Source organism: Saccopteryx bilineata, chromosome 2, assembly GCF_036850765.1.
Source record: "Saccopteryx bilineata isolate mSacBil1 chromosome 2, mSacBil1_pri_phased_curated, whole genome shotgun sequence".
Lineage (NCBI taxonomy): Eukaryota > Metazoa > Chordata > Mammalia > Chiroptera > Emballonuridae > Saccopteryx > Saccopteryx bilineata.
In genome coordinates, this window is record NC_089491.1 from 20,542,799 (window position 1) to 20,556,743 (window position 13,945).

At 55.3% G+C, this 13,945-nt stretch overlaps 1 protein-coding gene and 1 long non-coding RNA gene across 7 annotated transcripts in view; one reads left to right on the top strand and one right to left on the bottom strand.

Annotated features, from left to right (window-relative positions):
* COL27A1 (collagen type XXVII alpha 1 chain) overlaps positions 1 to 13,945 on the bottom strand; it is a 137,211-nt gene that overhangs the window by 11,662 nt on the left and 111,604 nt on the right. For all 6 annotated transcript variants that reach the window (XM_066256419.1, XM_066256422.1, XM_066256420.1 and 3 more), the window contains 12 exons: positions 12,878 to 12,931; positions 11,883 to 11,936; positions 8,458 to 8,514; positions 8,221 to 8,274; positions 7,689 to 7,742; positions 7,370 to 7,423; positions 6,886 to 6,939; positions 6,701 to 6,808; positions 6,283 to 6,390; positions 5,313 to 5,420; positions 755 to 808; positions 185 to 247 (listed from right to left, as the gene is read on the bottom strand). In XM_066256419.1, the coding sequence (XP_066112516.1) occupies positions 185 to 247; positions 755 to 808; positions 5,313 to 5,420; positions 6,283 to 6,390; positions 6,701 to 6,808; positions 6,886 to 6,939; positions 7,370 to 7,423; positions 7,689 to 7,742; positions 8,221 to 8,274; positions 8,458 to 8,514; positions 11,883 to 11,936; positions 12,878 to 12,931 (822 nt within the window). The remainder of the gene's footprint in view (positions 1 to 184; positions 248 to 754; positions 809 to 5,312; positions 5,421 to 6,282; positions 6,391 to 6,700; positions 6,809 to 6,885; positions 6,940 to 7,369; positions 7,424 to 7,688; positions 7,743 to 8,220; positions 8,275 to 8,457; positions 8,515 to 11,882; positions 11,937 to 12,877; positions 12,932 to 13,945) is intronic.
* Positions 3,660 to 7,761, top strand: LOC136324087 (uncharacterized). The gene is made up of 3 exons (XR_010729044.1): positions 3,660 to 3,719; positions 7,333 to 7,435; positions 7,637 to 7,761. It is a non-coding gene; the product is annotated as an uncharacterized lncRNA (long non-coding RNA).

Consider the following 13,945-nt stretch of genomic DNA (forward strand, 5'->3'; position numbering starts at 1 on the left):
GCAGGGGACAGAGGAAGGACGGCAGCCCAGCAGGCAAGAATGACACAGGCGAAGTGTGACCGTGGGCAGACAGGGCTCGAGGCTGAAGGCGCAGGAGGGTGACATGTGTCCATCCAGCAGATGGCTGGCCAGCCTTGGACCTGGGGTCACTATCCCCTTTGGGACAGGGAGGAAGGGGACTCACCATCAAGCCAGGAGGACCCCGAGGACCCTGGATGCCTTTGAAGCCGATGTCTCCAGGGGGACCCTGCGGGAGACAGAGGAAGGCTGTCTGTGTCTGGTGGCCGCTGACAGAGGCCCAGCAGCTACCCCCTTCCCAGGGGTCTGGCCAACCTTTGGCCTCCCTGTCAAGGTAGGCCCTGCCTGAGAGGCCCCAGAAATAGTAACAAATGTCCACAATTATTAAGCAGGAACCAGTGTGCTGGCTCAGCGCTGTGTAGTGTATGTCTCTGGTCTTACTTAATTGTTACGACAATCCTGTGTTATCATGCCCATATTTCAGATGAGGAAACTGAGGCTTGGGGAAGCCAAGTGCCTCGCCTGAGGAACATAGCAGGTAAGTGGTGAGCTGGGCTCAGGACCCAGGTTGGCTGGCATGTGAGTGAGGACAAGATGTTCAGGCTCAATTCCGGTGGTATGTAGGCCAGATTGTTAAGTGCTCAAGAAACGTATGTTGAATGACTATATGAATAAATGAACAAGCAGGTGGATGGACAGGACCCCAACAGGAACAGTGTGGAGTGGGAATCTGTACCTTGGGTCCGAAGAGGCCAGCCATTCCTGGGAAGCCCATCTCGCCAGAGTCCCCCTGTGGGGAAAACAGGATGGGGCGGTGTGAGTGGGGCCAGAACAAGGGTCCTAGCCAGCCACCAGGACCCCTGGGCCTGCCTCCTCCCAGGGACATCAGCCACTCCATTATGAGATAGATGATCAGATGTGTATGAACACCAGAGACCAGGCCAGCCTGGGTTTGCAGGGGCGACAGCCTGTGCCCTCTGCCAGAGGAGAAAGCAGAGGCAGCTCAGGTGTTCCACAAGGAACTTTCTAGAGCGCCCAGGACCTCCTGTCCCAGACCTTCAAGGAAGAGAACGAAAGGACCCACCAATTCCTCCCAACCCATCTCAAAAGCACTGTGAAGGAATGAGCCCCTAAAAGTAACCCCATCAGCTGAGGGCCTGCTACGCGCCAGGCACCTCGCATGGAGCATCATGCACGTGTGTCCCACATCAGCCTGGGGAAGCACAGTATGCCCTCTGCACAGGCGAGAAATGGAGGCTCAGAGAGGGCAAGAACTTGTTCAAAGTCACACAGCCATTACGTTGGGGAGTGCGCTAGATCCAGATCAGGTGGGAACAATTCCAGAGGCCGGATTATATGGTAGATGCATGCTTAACTTTTGAAGGAACTGTCCAATTGTTTTCCAAAGTGGCCACACCAAGTCACCCTCCCGTTAGCGGAGGATGAGTGCCAGTTGCTCCGCATCCTCGCCGACACTTGGTATGGTCAGTCTCAAAATTTTCACCATTTTACTAGGTATGTAGTCGCGTCTCCTTGTGGTTGCAACGAGCAGTTGCCTAATAATGAAGGTTATTGCTCTTCTTGTCATGTACTCACTTGTCATCGGTATGTCTTATTTTTTTCTCGAAGCATCTATTCAAATCTGCTCAATTTTTAAATTGGGCTGCTTTCCTTATTGAGTTTTGAGAGTTCTTTATATATTCTAGGTATAAGTCCTTCACCACATATATGATTTGTGTTTCCTCCTAGTATGTGGCCTGTCTATTTATTCTCGTAACAGTGTCTATGGAGGGGCAAAGTTTTACATTTTGATGAAGTCCAATGGCTCAAGTTTTTTTTTTTTTTTTCTTTTACAGGGACAGAGAGAGAGTCAGATAGAGGGATAGAAAGGGACAGACAGACAGGAAAGGAGAGGATGAGAAGCATCAATTATCAGTTTTTCGTTGCGACACCTTAGTTGTTCATTGATTGCTTTCTCATATGTGCCATGACTGCGGGCCTTCAGCAGACCGAGTAACCCCTTGCTCGAGCTAGTGACCTTGGGTCCAAGCTGGTGAGCTTTTTGCTCAAGCCAGATGAGCCCGCGCTCAAGCTGGCAACCTCGGGGTCTGGAACCTGGGTCCTCGGCATCCCAGTCTGACGCTCTATCCGCTGCGCCACCGCCTGGTCAGGCTTATTTTATGGATCGTGCTTCTGGTGTCCTATCTTAGAAATCTCCATAAAACCCAAGGTCTCAAACATTTTCTTCTGTGCTCTCGTTTAGAAGTTTTAGCATTTTAGGTCTTACATTTGCTGTATGGTCCACATCGAGTTGACTTTCGTACACGGTATGAGGTATTCAACTCGAGCCTCCATTAGCTGAATCCACTATTCTGGATCCACCGAACTGCTTTTGGGCCCTTGTCAAAAATCAACTGTCCCCCTGTGCGTGAATATATTTCTGGACTATCTGTTCACTAGCATCGCTGTGGCTCTACCATACTTCGTCGGTTACTGTAACTTTATAAGCCTTGAAATCAAGGGCTGTTAGTCCTTCAACTTTGTTCTTCTTTCTCCGAGTTGTTTTGGTTATTTTTGCATTTCCAAATGAGCTTTAGAATCTGCTTGTTATTTTCATCAAGAAAAGTGAAATAGCATTTGGACTGGGACTGTGTTGAACCCATAGAACAACATGAGGAATATGGACACTTAACAGTATTAAGTCTTTTGACCAGTGAACACGGTAAGCATCTCTGTTTATTTAGGTCTTCCTCAACCTGTCTCAGCAGTGCTTCATAGCGTTCAGTGTACATGCTTCGTACACCTATGGTCAGATGCATCTCTAAGTATTTTATATTTCTGTGCTGTTGTAAGTAGTATTGCCTTTTAGATTTCAAATTCTGACTGCTTGTTGCTAGTGTATAGAAATACAATTCATTTGTGCATGTTGAGCTGGTGTCCTGCCATCTAGCTAAACTCACTTATTCTAGTAGCCGGATTATAGATTTCATTGATTTTTCTACATAGACAATCATTTCATCTACAAATAAAAAGTTTCATTCTTCCTTTTCGATCTGAATGACTTTTATTTTTCTTGCCTTACTGCATTAGCTAGAAGTGCCAGCACAGTGTTGAACAGAGATCTTCGATTTGTTCTTGCTTTCATGCAGGGGTCCCCAAACTTTTTACACAGGGGGCCAGTTCACTGTCCCTCAGACCGCTGGAGGGCTGCCACATACAGTGCTCCTCTCACTGACCACTAATGAAAGAGGTGCCCCTTCCGGAAGTGCGGCTTCCGGAAGGCCCGGATAAATGGCCTTAGGGGGCTGCATACGGCCCGTGGGCCGTAGTTTGGGGACGCCTGGCAGAGGAAAGACTATCCCATGACATGACCGCTGTCAGACTGCTGAGCTGAACCTGGACCAGAGGGGGGATACTCTTACCAGAACACCCCCCCAGAGACTGTCTGATAGTAATCAGTGTTCATTCTGGCATAAATCAACACTCCTCCCGGGCCTCCCCTAAGTGCTGGTTCCTGGAACAGGCTGTTGTCCTGACCTGGTCAAGCATGTAAAGTAATTTCTCATACCTGGCAGCACCCAGGCACTAACAGTGCCTGTGACCTTTTCCCTGTTTACTCTATGTAACTATTTGGCACCTATCAAGTAGCATGGGATGAGCGGTCCATTTTACCTTGCGGCTGCCCAAGACATACCTCGTATGTAAGTTTCCTTTAATACACTCTACTAATCAGCAGACTGGGGTGGCCAGCCTGGTTCTTTGGTCTTTCCCAGGTCTCTGCTTATAGAAGTCGATTTTCAGTCCCAGGAACCTTCCCTGGGTCTTCATGTACTAACATTGGGAGAAAATGTTCAGTCGTTCGCTACCATGTTTGAAGTTAACTGTGGGTTTTTCATGGGCCCTTTACCAAGTAGTTGAGGAAGTTCCTTTCAATAACAAATTTGTTGAGAGTTTTTATTAGAAATAGAGTTAGGAGACCCTGGCCAGTTGGCTCAGTGGTAGAGCATTGGCCTGGCATGTGGATTCCCAGCCAGGGCACACAGGAGAAGCGCCCATCTGTTTCTCCACCTCTCCCCTCTCACTTCTCTCTCTCTCTCTCTCTCTCTCTCCCTCTTGCTCTCTCTCTCTCCTCCTCCCCTCCTGCACCTATGGCTCAGTTGGCCCTGGGCACTGAGGATGGCTCCATGGCCTCTGCCTCAGGAGCTAAAAAAATGAGTCTGGTTGCAACAGAGCAAGGCCCCAGATGGGCAAAGCATCGCCCTCTAGTGGGCATGCAGGTGGATCCCAGTCAGGGTGCGTGCAGGAGTCTGTCTCTGCCTCCCTGCTTCTCACTAAAATTAAAAAAAGAAAAAAAAAATGGAGTTGGATCTTGTCAAATGCTTTTCTTGCATCTACTGAGACGATATTTTTTAGTTTGTGAGTACGGTGAATTATATTGATTTCCCTTCAAATGTTATACCATCCTTGAATTCTTGGGATAAACCTCACTTGGTTGTTGTTTTGTTTATGTTTTTTAATTTTTTTTTTTATTTATTCATTTTAGAGAGGAGAGGGAGAGACAGAGAGAGGAGAGATAGAGAGAGAGAAGGGAGGAGGAGCAGGAAGCATCAACTCCCATATGTGCCTTGACCAGGCAAGCCCAGGGTTTCGAACCGGCGACCTCAGCATTTCCAGGTCGACGCTTTATCCACTGCGCCACCACAGGTCAGGCAACCTCACTTGGTTTTGATGTACTTTTTTTTATATATTCTTAGATTTGTTTCTCTAAAATCGTATTGAAAAACTTTGTATCCGTTTATGAGGTATATTGGTCTGTAGTTCTCTTTTCTCGCACGGTCTTGTCTGACTTGGACCGCAGGGTAACATCAGCCTCACTGAATGTGCTGGGAAGTACTCCCTCCTCTTCAGTTTTTTGGAAGAGTTTATGCAGACGTGGTATTATTTCTTCCATAAATGTTTACTAGAATTCACCACTGAAGTCATCTGAGCCCAGGGTTTTCTTTGTGGGAAGTTTTTAAATGATAGATTCAGTTTCTTTCGTGGATGTTAGGCTGTTCATCTGGCTGTGACCCGCCTCTCCTCATTCTGAAGGGACCACTCAGACCTCTGCCCTCAGCCTCCTCCCGCCACTCCACTCAGGGGAGGCAGAACGGTATCCGGTACCCAGAGAGAGGGTGGCTCTCCGCTTGTCATGGAGCAGGCAGGTGGCTTCTGGGTCAGTGCCTGCGCATGTGTGAACATATCTGTGTGTGCATGTGACAAGTGAGCTTGTGCATTTCCTGGGGTTCACTCACCGGCTGGCCTTTGGATCCAGGCTCCCCCTGGTTCCCAGGAAGCCCCGTTCCGCCCTCTGTCCCTCGCTTACCGGGGGGACCCAGCTGCCCAGGTAATCCACTTTCACCCTTTAAGGAACAGATCAAAATGACCAGTCAAGGGGGAGATAGTGTAGGGGAGGGAGGGGAGGACCTGGGAGAGAGAGTAATTCCACAGGGCCACTTGAGAGCTCGCAATGCTGGGGGTCGGATCGAGGCCTGGTGGGGTCTTAAAACTTCCACCTCCTTAAGAGGGAAGTAGTCAGTCTCTGCCTTACTCTGGCATTCAAGGCCTCCCCCCATAATGCCCCCCCTCTTCATTGTTTCTTCCCAACCGGCCATGAAGCCCCCCCACACACACACACACTGCTACTCATGCTGTTCCTCCTGCTAGGAAACCATCTCCCATTTCCCTGTTTAAATCCTCCCTGAGCCAAAGCCACCTCTCCCCCTGCCGGCTGTCCTGAAGGAGGATCTAGCCTCTTCCCAACTACACCTCGAGCTCAGGAAGGGCAAGAACCACGTCTGATTCATTCATCTCAATCTTCCTTCAGCATCTAGCCCTGGGCTCATACTGACTCACGGCTGCCTCCCCCACCAAATTGCTCAAGGTAGCTTTCCAGAAGGGTAAGGATGCCTTGAAGAGTCCTAGCATAAGCAACATCTGTCGTTCCATAAAGGCCCACAAGAGGGCGCCCATGGACAACTCAACAACCAGTTGAGGGATCGGGACCTGATAGGGGGCAGTGTTTATAGCTACCTGAACCAAATTACCCTTTAAGTTAGGTTCAAGCTTGGACAGGAACCCCTGAGAAAGGGCAGCAATGTGGACTCTATTTCCACACAGGCCCTGGAACATGGGGGCCCGTGTCAGCATTACAGTCAATACCTTTACAGCTAGTACCAAGGCAGAAAGGCAAAGCGTGGGTCAGGGGATTAATCAGTGTCTGACCTTAAGTCCTGGGGGTCCCTGTGCTCCAGGCAAGCCAGCCACACCTGCATTTCCTCGCTTCCCAGCAGGACCAATGGGGCCAGGGGCCCCATCATCTCCTTGTTCCCCCTGTGAAGAAAAAGGCCAGGGAGGATCTCTGCTGTGTCCGGAGACGCAGCCAAGGACGCAGCTGGCCCCGAGCCTGGGTGGACTCTCGGTGGAGCTGGAGGCAGGGAGGCCCGACTCCAGGCGTGGAGGAGAGATGGTCAGGAGGGCCACACTCCCAGGCCCCAAGGGATGAGGCGATTGTCCACACAGGGAACTTCGGGGTGTGTGGGTTCTGTCCCATCCTCCTGGCCCACAGCCCACGGAAGCATCCCCCCCCAGCCCCAATACACGCACACCTGAGCTCAAACGGAGATGCCCAAGTCCTGCTCACCTGTTGTCCTGACTGACCGTCCCTGCCAGGAAACCCATCTGGTCCAGCGACACCTTCGGGGCCCTGTCTCCCCACCACGCCCCGGGGCCCCGGCAGCCCCTGTAGGCCCTGGGGATACACAAGAAGCTGCTAAGGGCTTCTGGGGAGGGGCGGGGCGGGTGGGAGAGCCGCTGGAAGCCACTCACCTGCATGCCCCTCCGTCCTGGTGCCCCAGCCTTGCCTTGCTTTCCCTTTGGTCCCTGAAAAACCAAGCGGTGCATGCTGGAGGCTGCGGGCGGGCGCAGAGCCCCAGAGGTAGAGGCAGGGCATGCAGGGGATGGCGGGCCCTTGTGTGGCTGGGCCCTGCCCCTCTACCTCCAGGACCGCAGTATCTGAATCTGCAAAGGGGCCCAAATGCCTGGCCTGGAAGCCGGGGGCAGGGCTGGCCTTGGCGCCCGCTGGAGTCACCGACCCTACTCTGGCCTGGTCTCTCACCGCTCCAGAGGCTCTGGGCATCGGCAGTTTCCCGGTGGGAGCTGGAGCCCATGGCTGGCCGGCCACTTGATCCTCCCTGTGTTTCCTTCCCTTTCCTACTGTCCTCCCAGCCGGCCTCCTCCTTGCTGTGGGCTTGAGCCAGTCTTTCCTTTTCTCAGGGCCCTGGTCTCTGCTGTGGACACCCAGCCCTCTTACCTCTTCCCCTTTCGATCCTTTGGGTCCCGGCCGCCCCCGGGGTCCCGGATGCCCCTGCAAACCAAGGTGAGATGACGCAAGGTAGCCCCAGGATTCTCTCCCGGGGAGGGTGGCCAGTCTCCGCCTGGAGGGGGAGGGGTGGGGAGGGGTTTGGGGGTGCAGGCTCTGGGGGTGCCCCCAGGGTCAGGGCAGGAGAAACCAGAATGGGCTGCCCCAGGCCCTCCTGCAGGGAGGGTCCCTGTAAGCGTTCTTTAATTTCCCCCACAGCTGCTCCACCCCCCTCAGGGCAGGAGGGGGACAGGACGGGAAGCCCACTCACGGGTAGGCCCTGCTGGCCCGGATTTCCAGAGGCGCCTTGTACACCCTCCTGTCCCTGGAAGCCAAGGAGAGACAAGTGAGGCTCCCATCTTGGAACGGGCCACTTTCCACCTGGAGGAGCCCAGGGGAGCCCTTGCTGTTCTTAGCCACGTGTCATTGTCTCCCTGAGCCTCAGCCTCCTCATCTGCGTGGACGGAGGGCAGGTGGAGCCTCCTGCTTCTGTCCATTGCTCCTGCTGGGAGGGCCATCCCGGCCACAGAGGGGAGACAGAGGCCGCACCCCCCACCTCCTCCTCCTCTCCCTCCATTAGTGAAGGTGTCACGCCAGACCCTTCCCCTTCCAGTGTGAATTTCACCCTGAGCCCTCTTTCAGGAGTTTGTGCTGTAAGCCCGGGCACTAGTGGTGGGAGGAGCGCTCGTGTCTCAGTAGAAGGCTGTTCTCGTCCCAGGGAGCATGTGACTGGGGCTTGGGGCCGAGGAATGCCCTCTTCTAGCACCCCCATTGCTGCCAGCAGGAGGCGCTCTGATACTTACAAGGTATCCGGGGTCCCCTGGCTCCCCGCGGTCTCCTCGATCACCCACGGGTCCCTGAATGACAACAGCAGCTATGGACCACCAGGCACAGAGGATGCCTGACCTGGGCCTTACTGGCCATGCTCTCTGTGGAGCTGGAAGCGGCCTCAACCCCGTTCAGCCACCCCCTCCCCGCACAACAGGAGGCCGGGCTCCACCTCGGCCTTGGTCCAGGAGATGGAAGTTGGGGGGCCTTACCAGATCGCCAGGGGGCCCAGGGGGCCCCTCAGCCTTGCCGTCCTCGCCCTGCTCCCCCTGTGGAGATAGAAGCAGCTTTAGGACAAATCACCCGCTCTTAGTAAATCTGGGGAATTTCAGACTCCACACTGAAGCCGAAAGGGCTTTCATCGGAGATGGAGCCCAGTCTACTCGGGGTTACATATGGGGAGGCTGAGGCCTGAGAGGGAAAGGGCGGATGTGGGGTCAGAGCCAGCCCTGAGTGCAGAACCAGGATTGTGGAACACAAAACAGTGTTGCTACCCTCCCCACTGGGCACCCCTGGGCAATGCCCTCAGGCCATGAGCTCTGTGCTCTGTCCTCCGGTAGCTGAGCAGGGACCCTGGTCACACTGGCTTTGCACAGAACCAGCTGCTTAGACGGTCAGCAGGTCTCTTCCCAGCTGGGAAACAGGGTGAAGTGGGGTATAGGAGACAATGGAAATACCCATGGGGGTGGGATTTCATGAAATGAGGCAGAAGTCCCTGCACGGCACTCCGCAGGGAGTGACCATTCGAACAGCTGGCATGCCTGGGCACTGCCACGGGGCTGGACATGGGCACTCACTGAGTCCTCTCGATGACCCTATGAAGCAGGCACTATTATTATCCTTATTCTACAGATGAGGACACTCAGGCACGGAGAGGGGATGAGAGCTGCTCAAGAAACCAGCTATAGAACGAGACTCCCACCCTTAATGGGAGCCCCAGAGAAGGCCCTGGGCTGCCCCAGGCTGCACCCAGCCCGAGATCAAGTTGGGAATTTTGTCCATAAGACGGTTTCCTGTCTGAGTGGGCCAGTGAGGCCTGGCTGCGCTGTTTTGAGGATCCCGGAGGAGATGCATTTGGCTGTCAGCACGCTACTGTACGTGTAGATATGTGCTCAGCAGACTGCTATGAAGACTGCTGTTGTTGATAATAGTAACAGCAGGGCTGGCGTGTGGCACAGATGCAGTCAGAGTTGACAGTGGAGGTTTTTGGGCCCTGGCAGGACACTCCGGGCCCTGGTCCACCCATAGGACAGGTGGCTGGACACAGCATACCAGCTGCGTGGAAGGTGTACACAGAGCCGCAGGTGACAGAACATCAGGGCTCAGAATGTTCCAGCCCCAGACAACACACAGGTGTCACCTCCCATGGGGCTCACGTCAGAGCCCCTCTGAGCCCCTCGCTGCTAGCAGGGATTTGCAGGGGAGGCGGGAGAGAGAGGGGCTACGCCTGGGGCTGGAGCCCGTCCCAGGCACGAATCAGCCCCCAGGCAGCGGCCCCAGCACCTTGGCCCGTGGCCTCTGTGGCTCCTGTGGGCAGAGACTGAAGGCGGAGGGATTTGGTGTCAGGCCTAGAACTGGTTGTACCTCGGGGGTACCCAGGGAGTGGGGGTTCCCTCTCTGCCCTGCGCACTCTCTGTGGCTCTTTGTCCTGGGGCTTGGTCCCTCTGGGAGGCAGCTGGACTGGGCCGTGTTTACCTGTGTGTTCTATGGGCCTCACCTTCTACATCATTTCACGTATTCCTCACGTTGTTCCATAGAATCCACACAGCACCCCTATGCTGTTTATGACTACTGCCCCATTTTACAGATGGGGAAACTGAGAGCCAGGGAAGAGAGGGCCTGAGCCAAGGCCACACAGGAATCAAGGGGAGGTCTGGCCCAAAAGCCAGCTGTAGAGATCTCTCCCTCTCCCCCCCGCCCCTACATTGTGGCTGTGGCTGTAGCTTGGAGATGCATTTTTAGCACACACCCCCAGTTCCTAGAGTCTCACCATCCCATCACCCCAATCCCACTAGTCCCTGCCTTTGTAGACACCTGCCCCACAGGGAATTCCTAGCTGAACAGCATCTTGGCTCTTTGAGCGCGTTGTCCGGCTAGAGAAGCAGCGTCTGGCCTCAGCGATCCGGCCCCGCCACCCTCCCGCTGATCCTGAGCTAGTCCCTGAGCTCCGTGGAGACTGAGTTTCTCCACCTGTCACATGGGACACTGATACTTTCGTGTCGGGGTCACGGCGAGGATTAGGGGGAACCCTTGGGAAAAGAGCTTGCATATGGCCTTTATGCCCTGGGGGAGAGACGTCTCCCAGGAACCTGCTCTCTTTTCCCTCCCAGCTTGTGGTTGGCTATTCATTCATGTTACTGTTTTTATTGTTGAGCTCCTCAGGACCTCACACTCCAGCCTCCGCACTAAATAAACCATTATAAGAGCTGAAATACCTGTTGCATAGCCAGATGTACAACCAGACTTATAATACCGAATAAGTCAGAAAATGCATCTGGCTGACACCTAGGTGATGTCTTGCTTAGCTGTCCCAAGGTACCCACCCACTTAACGGATGAGGCAATCAAGGCCCAGGGAATCCAGGGGCCCCACCCAAGGCCCCAGCTGATTTATGGCAGATTTGGGGTTAGGGTTCCACTCTCAGAAGCCACAGGGACTTTTGGGGGGCTGTAGACAGCTCAGAGCAGAGGCACCCTGTCTTAGGGTCTGTGTTAACCCCTCCTGCACTGGCCTTGGCAGACTGTGAGGGCCAAGGAGGGACTCTGGGAACCCAGAGGCACTTTCTGCGGCTTCCTGTGTGATGTCAGAGCCTGTGGCTAGCTGATGGCAGATCTGTTCTCCAAGCAGGGGAAACGGGCCAGCTGGACAGCACGGCAGGCCGGGGTGATTCACCCGCAGCGGGATATCGTTAGTGGGAAGCTGACTAGGCAAAAGAAAGGAGGGCTGAGGAGGCAGCGGTGGCCGCCTGCTAGACCTTCCAGCTGAGCCGTCAGGAGAGGAGGGAGGAAATGGAGGAGGAGCTCCGAGCCGCTAACATGGGATGCAGAGATGGGTCCCAGGGCCAGCTCTGTGCTGCCTGGGACCTCTGCGCCCCGCCCCCATGTCCCCACCTGCACAGCGGGGCAGGGTACCATGACCAGCAAGGTTCCTTCTAGCCACTCGTCTCCCCTACAGAATCAGGAGCCAAGGGGCGGGGAATGGACATGCCTCCCTCCCCTCTGCCTTGTCCACCCCTTCCTGGTCATGAAACGCTGGTGTTCCGCACGCGCCCTCCTTAGCTCTCTCCTGGCGCTCGCTGGGTGAGCTCATTCACCAGCAAGTCTGCGGTTCCCACGTTCATGAAGAAGATGGAATTGCATAGGTTTAGTCATTACATGGCTGATGTCCATCTATCTCCCTTGCTGGACTGGAAGCCCCAGGAGGGCAGGAGCTGTGTCTGGTTTTGTTCCCGTGCTGGGCACAGAGGCGCTACCCGATACGTGTGTACTGCACGCAGATCTAAGGGCACCTGCCTCCTGGCTGCTCGTGGTGTGATTGGGGTGAGCCTGCTAGGAACTTGCCACACGGTCCCACAGGCATAGTGCTGCAGCCAGCCTGGACACCGGGGAGCAGCTGCTTCCCGCATCCTAACACCCACCTTGTCGCCCTTTGGTCCAGGAGGCCCGAGGGGTCCTACGATGCCTTTGTGTCCCTGCAGGAAACAAGATGAGAAGGCAGGAGGTGAAAACATGGGGGGGGGATGCAAGGACTTGGGAGGGACATATGATGAAGGACAGGAATTTGGAGATAGAGACACTGGATCCTGGCTCTGCCCCAACTTGCTGTGTGACTTCTGAGCAGGCCCTGTGCCTCTCTGAGCCCTGACCTACCAGACATGCTGTGTGGGTCCCAGGTACACCTCTGAGGGCAGCTCTGTGTGGATGATTGAGGGCACTGCCTGCCCTGCCCAGGAGCAGACCTGGGACAAGACCTCAGGAGAGCCAGCAGCGTCCTCTGGGGCAGGGGCGGAATGTCCTCAGTGGACTGCCCAGGCTGTGGCCAGAACCGCACAAACGGATTCCTCCGTGGGCTCCCAGAACCCCGCTCCCAGTTTCCATGTCCCTTGTCCTCTCTCTTCTGTTCTCCTCTCCCCCCACCCCTCCCTGCTGGGTCTCTCGGGTGAGACTGATCCCACTACTAACTTCACACGCTCTCAGGCTTTGCATACGCATTCTTTCATCTCCCCGAGCCTCTGTTTCCCTTCCTGTGCAAGCCCAGTGCCTCCCCGTGGCCTGGTCTCCCCGATGTGCGATGTGGGTTGGCTCAGCCGTCTCTATGGGGCGCCAACTTGGATGCAGAACTGGCTTAAGGCTATTTCCTTCTGCTGAGCGCAGCTGGGGAGCTCAGAGACGAGGTCCGTGGGGCACCCACTATCAGAAGAAGGACTCAGAGAGGGTGCCACCCCACCCTGCCTGGCCACTGAAGGTCCTTGACTCCCACCCTGGTCTGTGGGCCCAGGTGCTCCATGGGACAGGTGAGACTATGAATCCCCATCAGCCCAAGGGCTGGCCCCCAGGTGGAGGGTGGTGGGGGCAGGGGACCCAGGCCTGCAGGACAGAGTTCCAGAGAGAGGGGGAGGTGAGGTTTCCTTACATCGTAACCTGCCAGTCCTGGTTCTCCTTGGGCCCCCATCCGTCCTGGAGCACCCTACGAGAGAAGGGGGCCTGCGTTGGTACAGAGTGTGGCCCTCAGAGCCGGACTCAGGCCCAGCCTGCCCCCCAGCCCCGCCCAGCCCCGCCCAGCCCCGCCCAGCAGCCCGGCACGTCCATTCGCCAGAACCCAGGCTGGAGGTTGAGGTGAAGAGCAAGTGCCAGCCATTGTCCCCGGTCCTGGAGCTGCCCTCGCCCCCACCCCTGCCCCCGGCCCCGTTTTTTCCCGGCTCCAGTTATTCCTGAGAGACCACGGCTCACTGTCTCCCGATTCTGTGAGCAGAATGATTACGAAAAATTAAATGATGGGAACTAACAGTTCAATTCTATCAAAATTAAGGCAACACCTATTCAAAACTCACTCCTTCCTAATTATTTCACATTTTACTGTTTTTTACCTATGCTCAGGTTATCACGTGTATTGCATCGGGGCGGTGGAAATACGAGATAAGGGAGCGCTCCCGTGCATCTCCCCGACCGTGTGCTCAGTGGCATCTTGTTGGGTAGCCCAAAGCCAGCCCTGGGGGCGGCGTTTCCACCAGGGGAACGGGCCAGTGCCACAGGCCAGCACACCTGTCTGCCAGCGCACACTGGCAGCTCTGAGATGCTGTGTCACCCTCGTCTGCCCGCTCCCTTGCTTCCTCTTAGGGTCCCCTGCCCCCTGCCGCTACCACACCCCTCAAGCCAGCCATGGCCTGGGACGACGTCAGAGTCACCCACAGAGCTGCAGCAGCAGCTTCACCCTGATCCTCATGATTCTATTTCCAGTGGGAAGACCCTCTGTTCAGTAACAACACGCCCAAGGGACTGGTCTAATTAAGATTATGTAGGGCTTGTTAACCTGGGTCTCCAGGAGACCCACAGACCCCATCAAATTGCAAGAGACACTTTGTGTTGTGTGTGCTCTTCCAGGAAAGGGGCTGCGGCTCCTGCAGGTTCCCAGAGGGAAGCGGCTGGGACCGCAGGCGCTCAGCCACAGCCGGAGCGGGGATCCGTCATGTCTGCCCTCGGG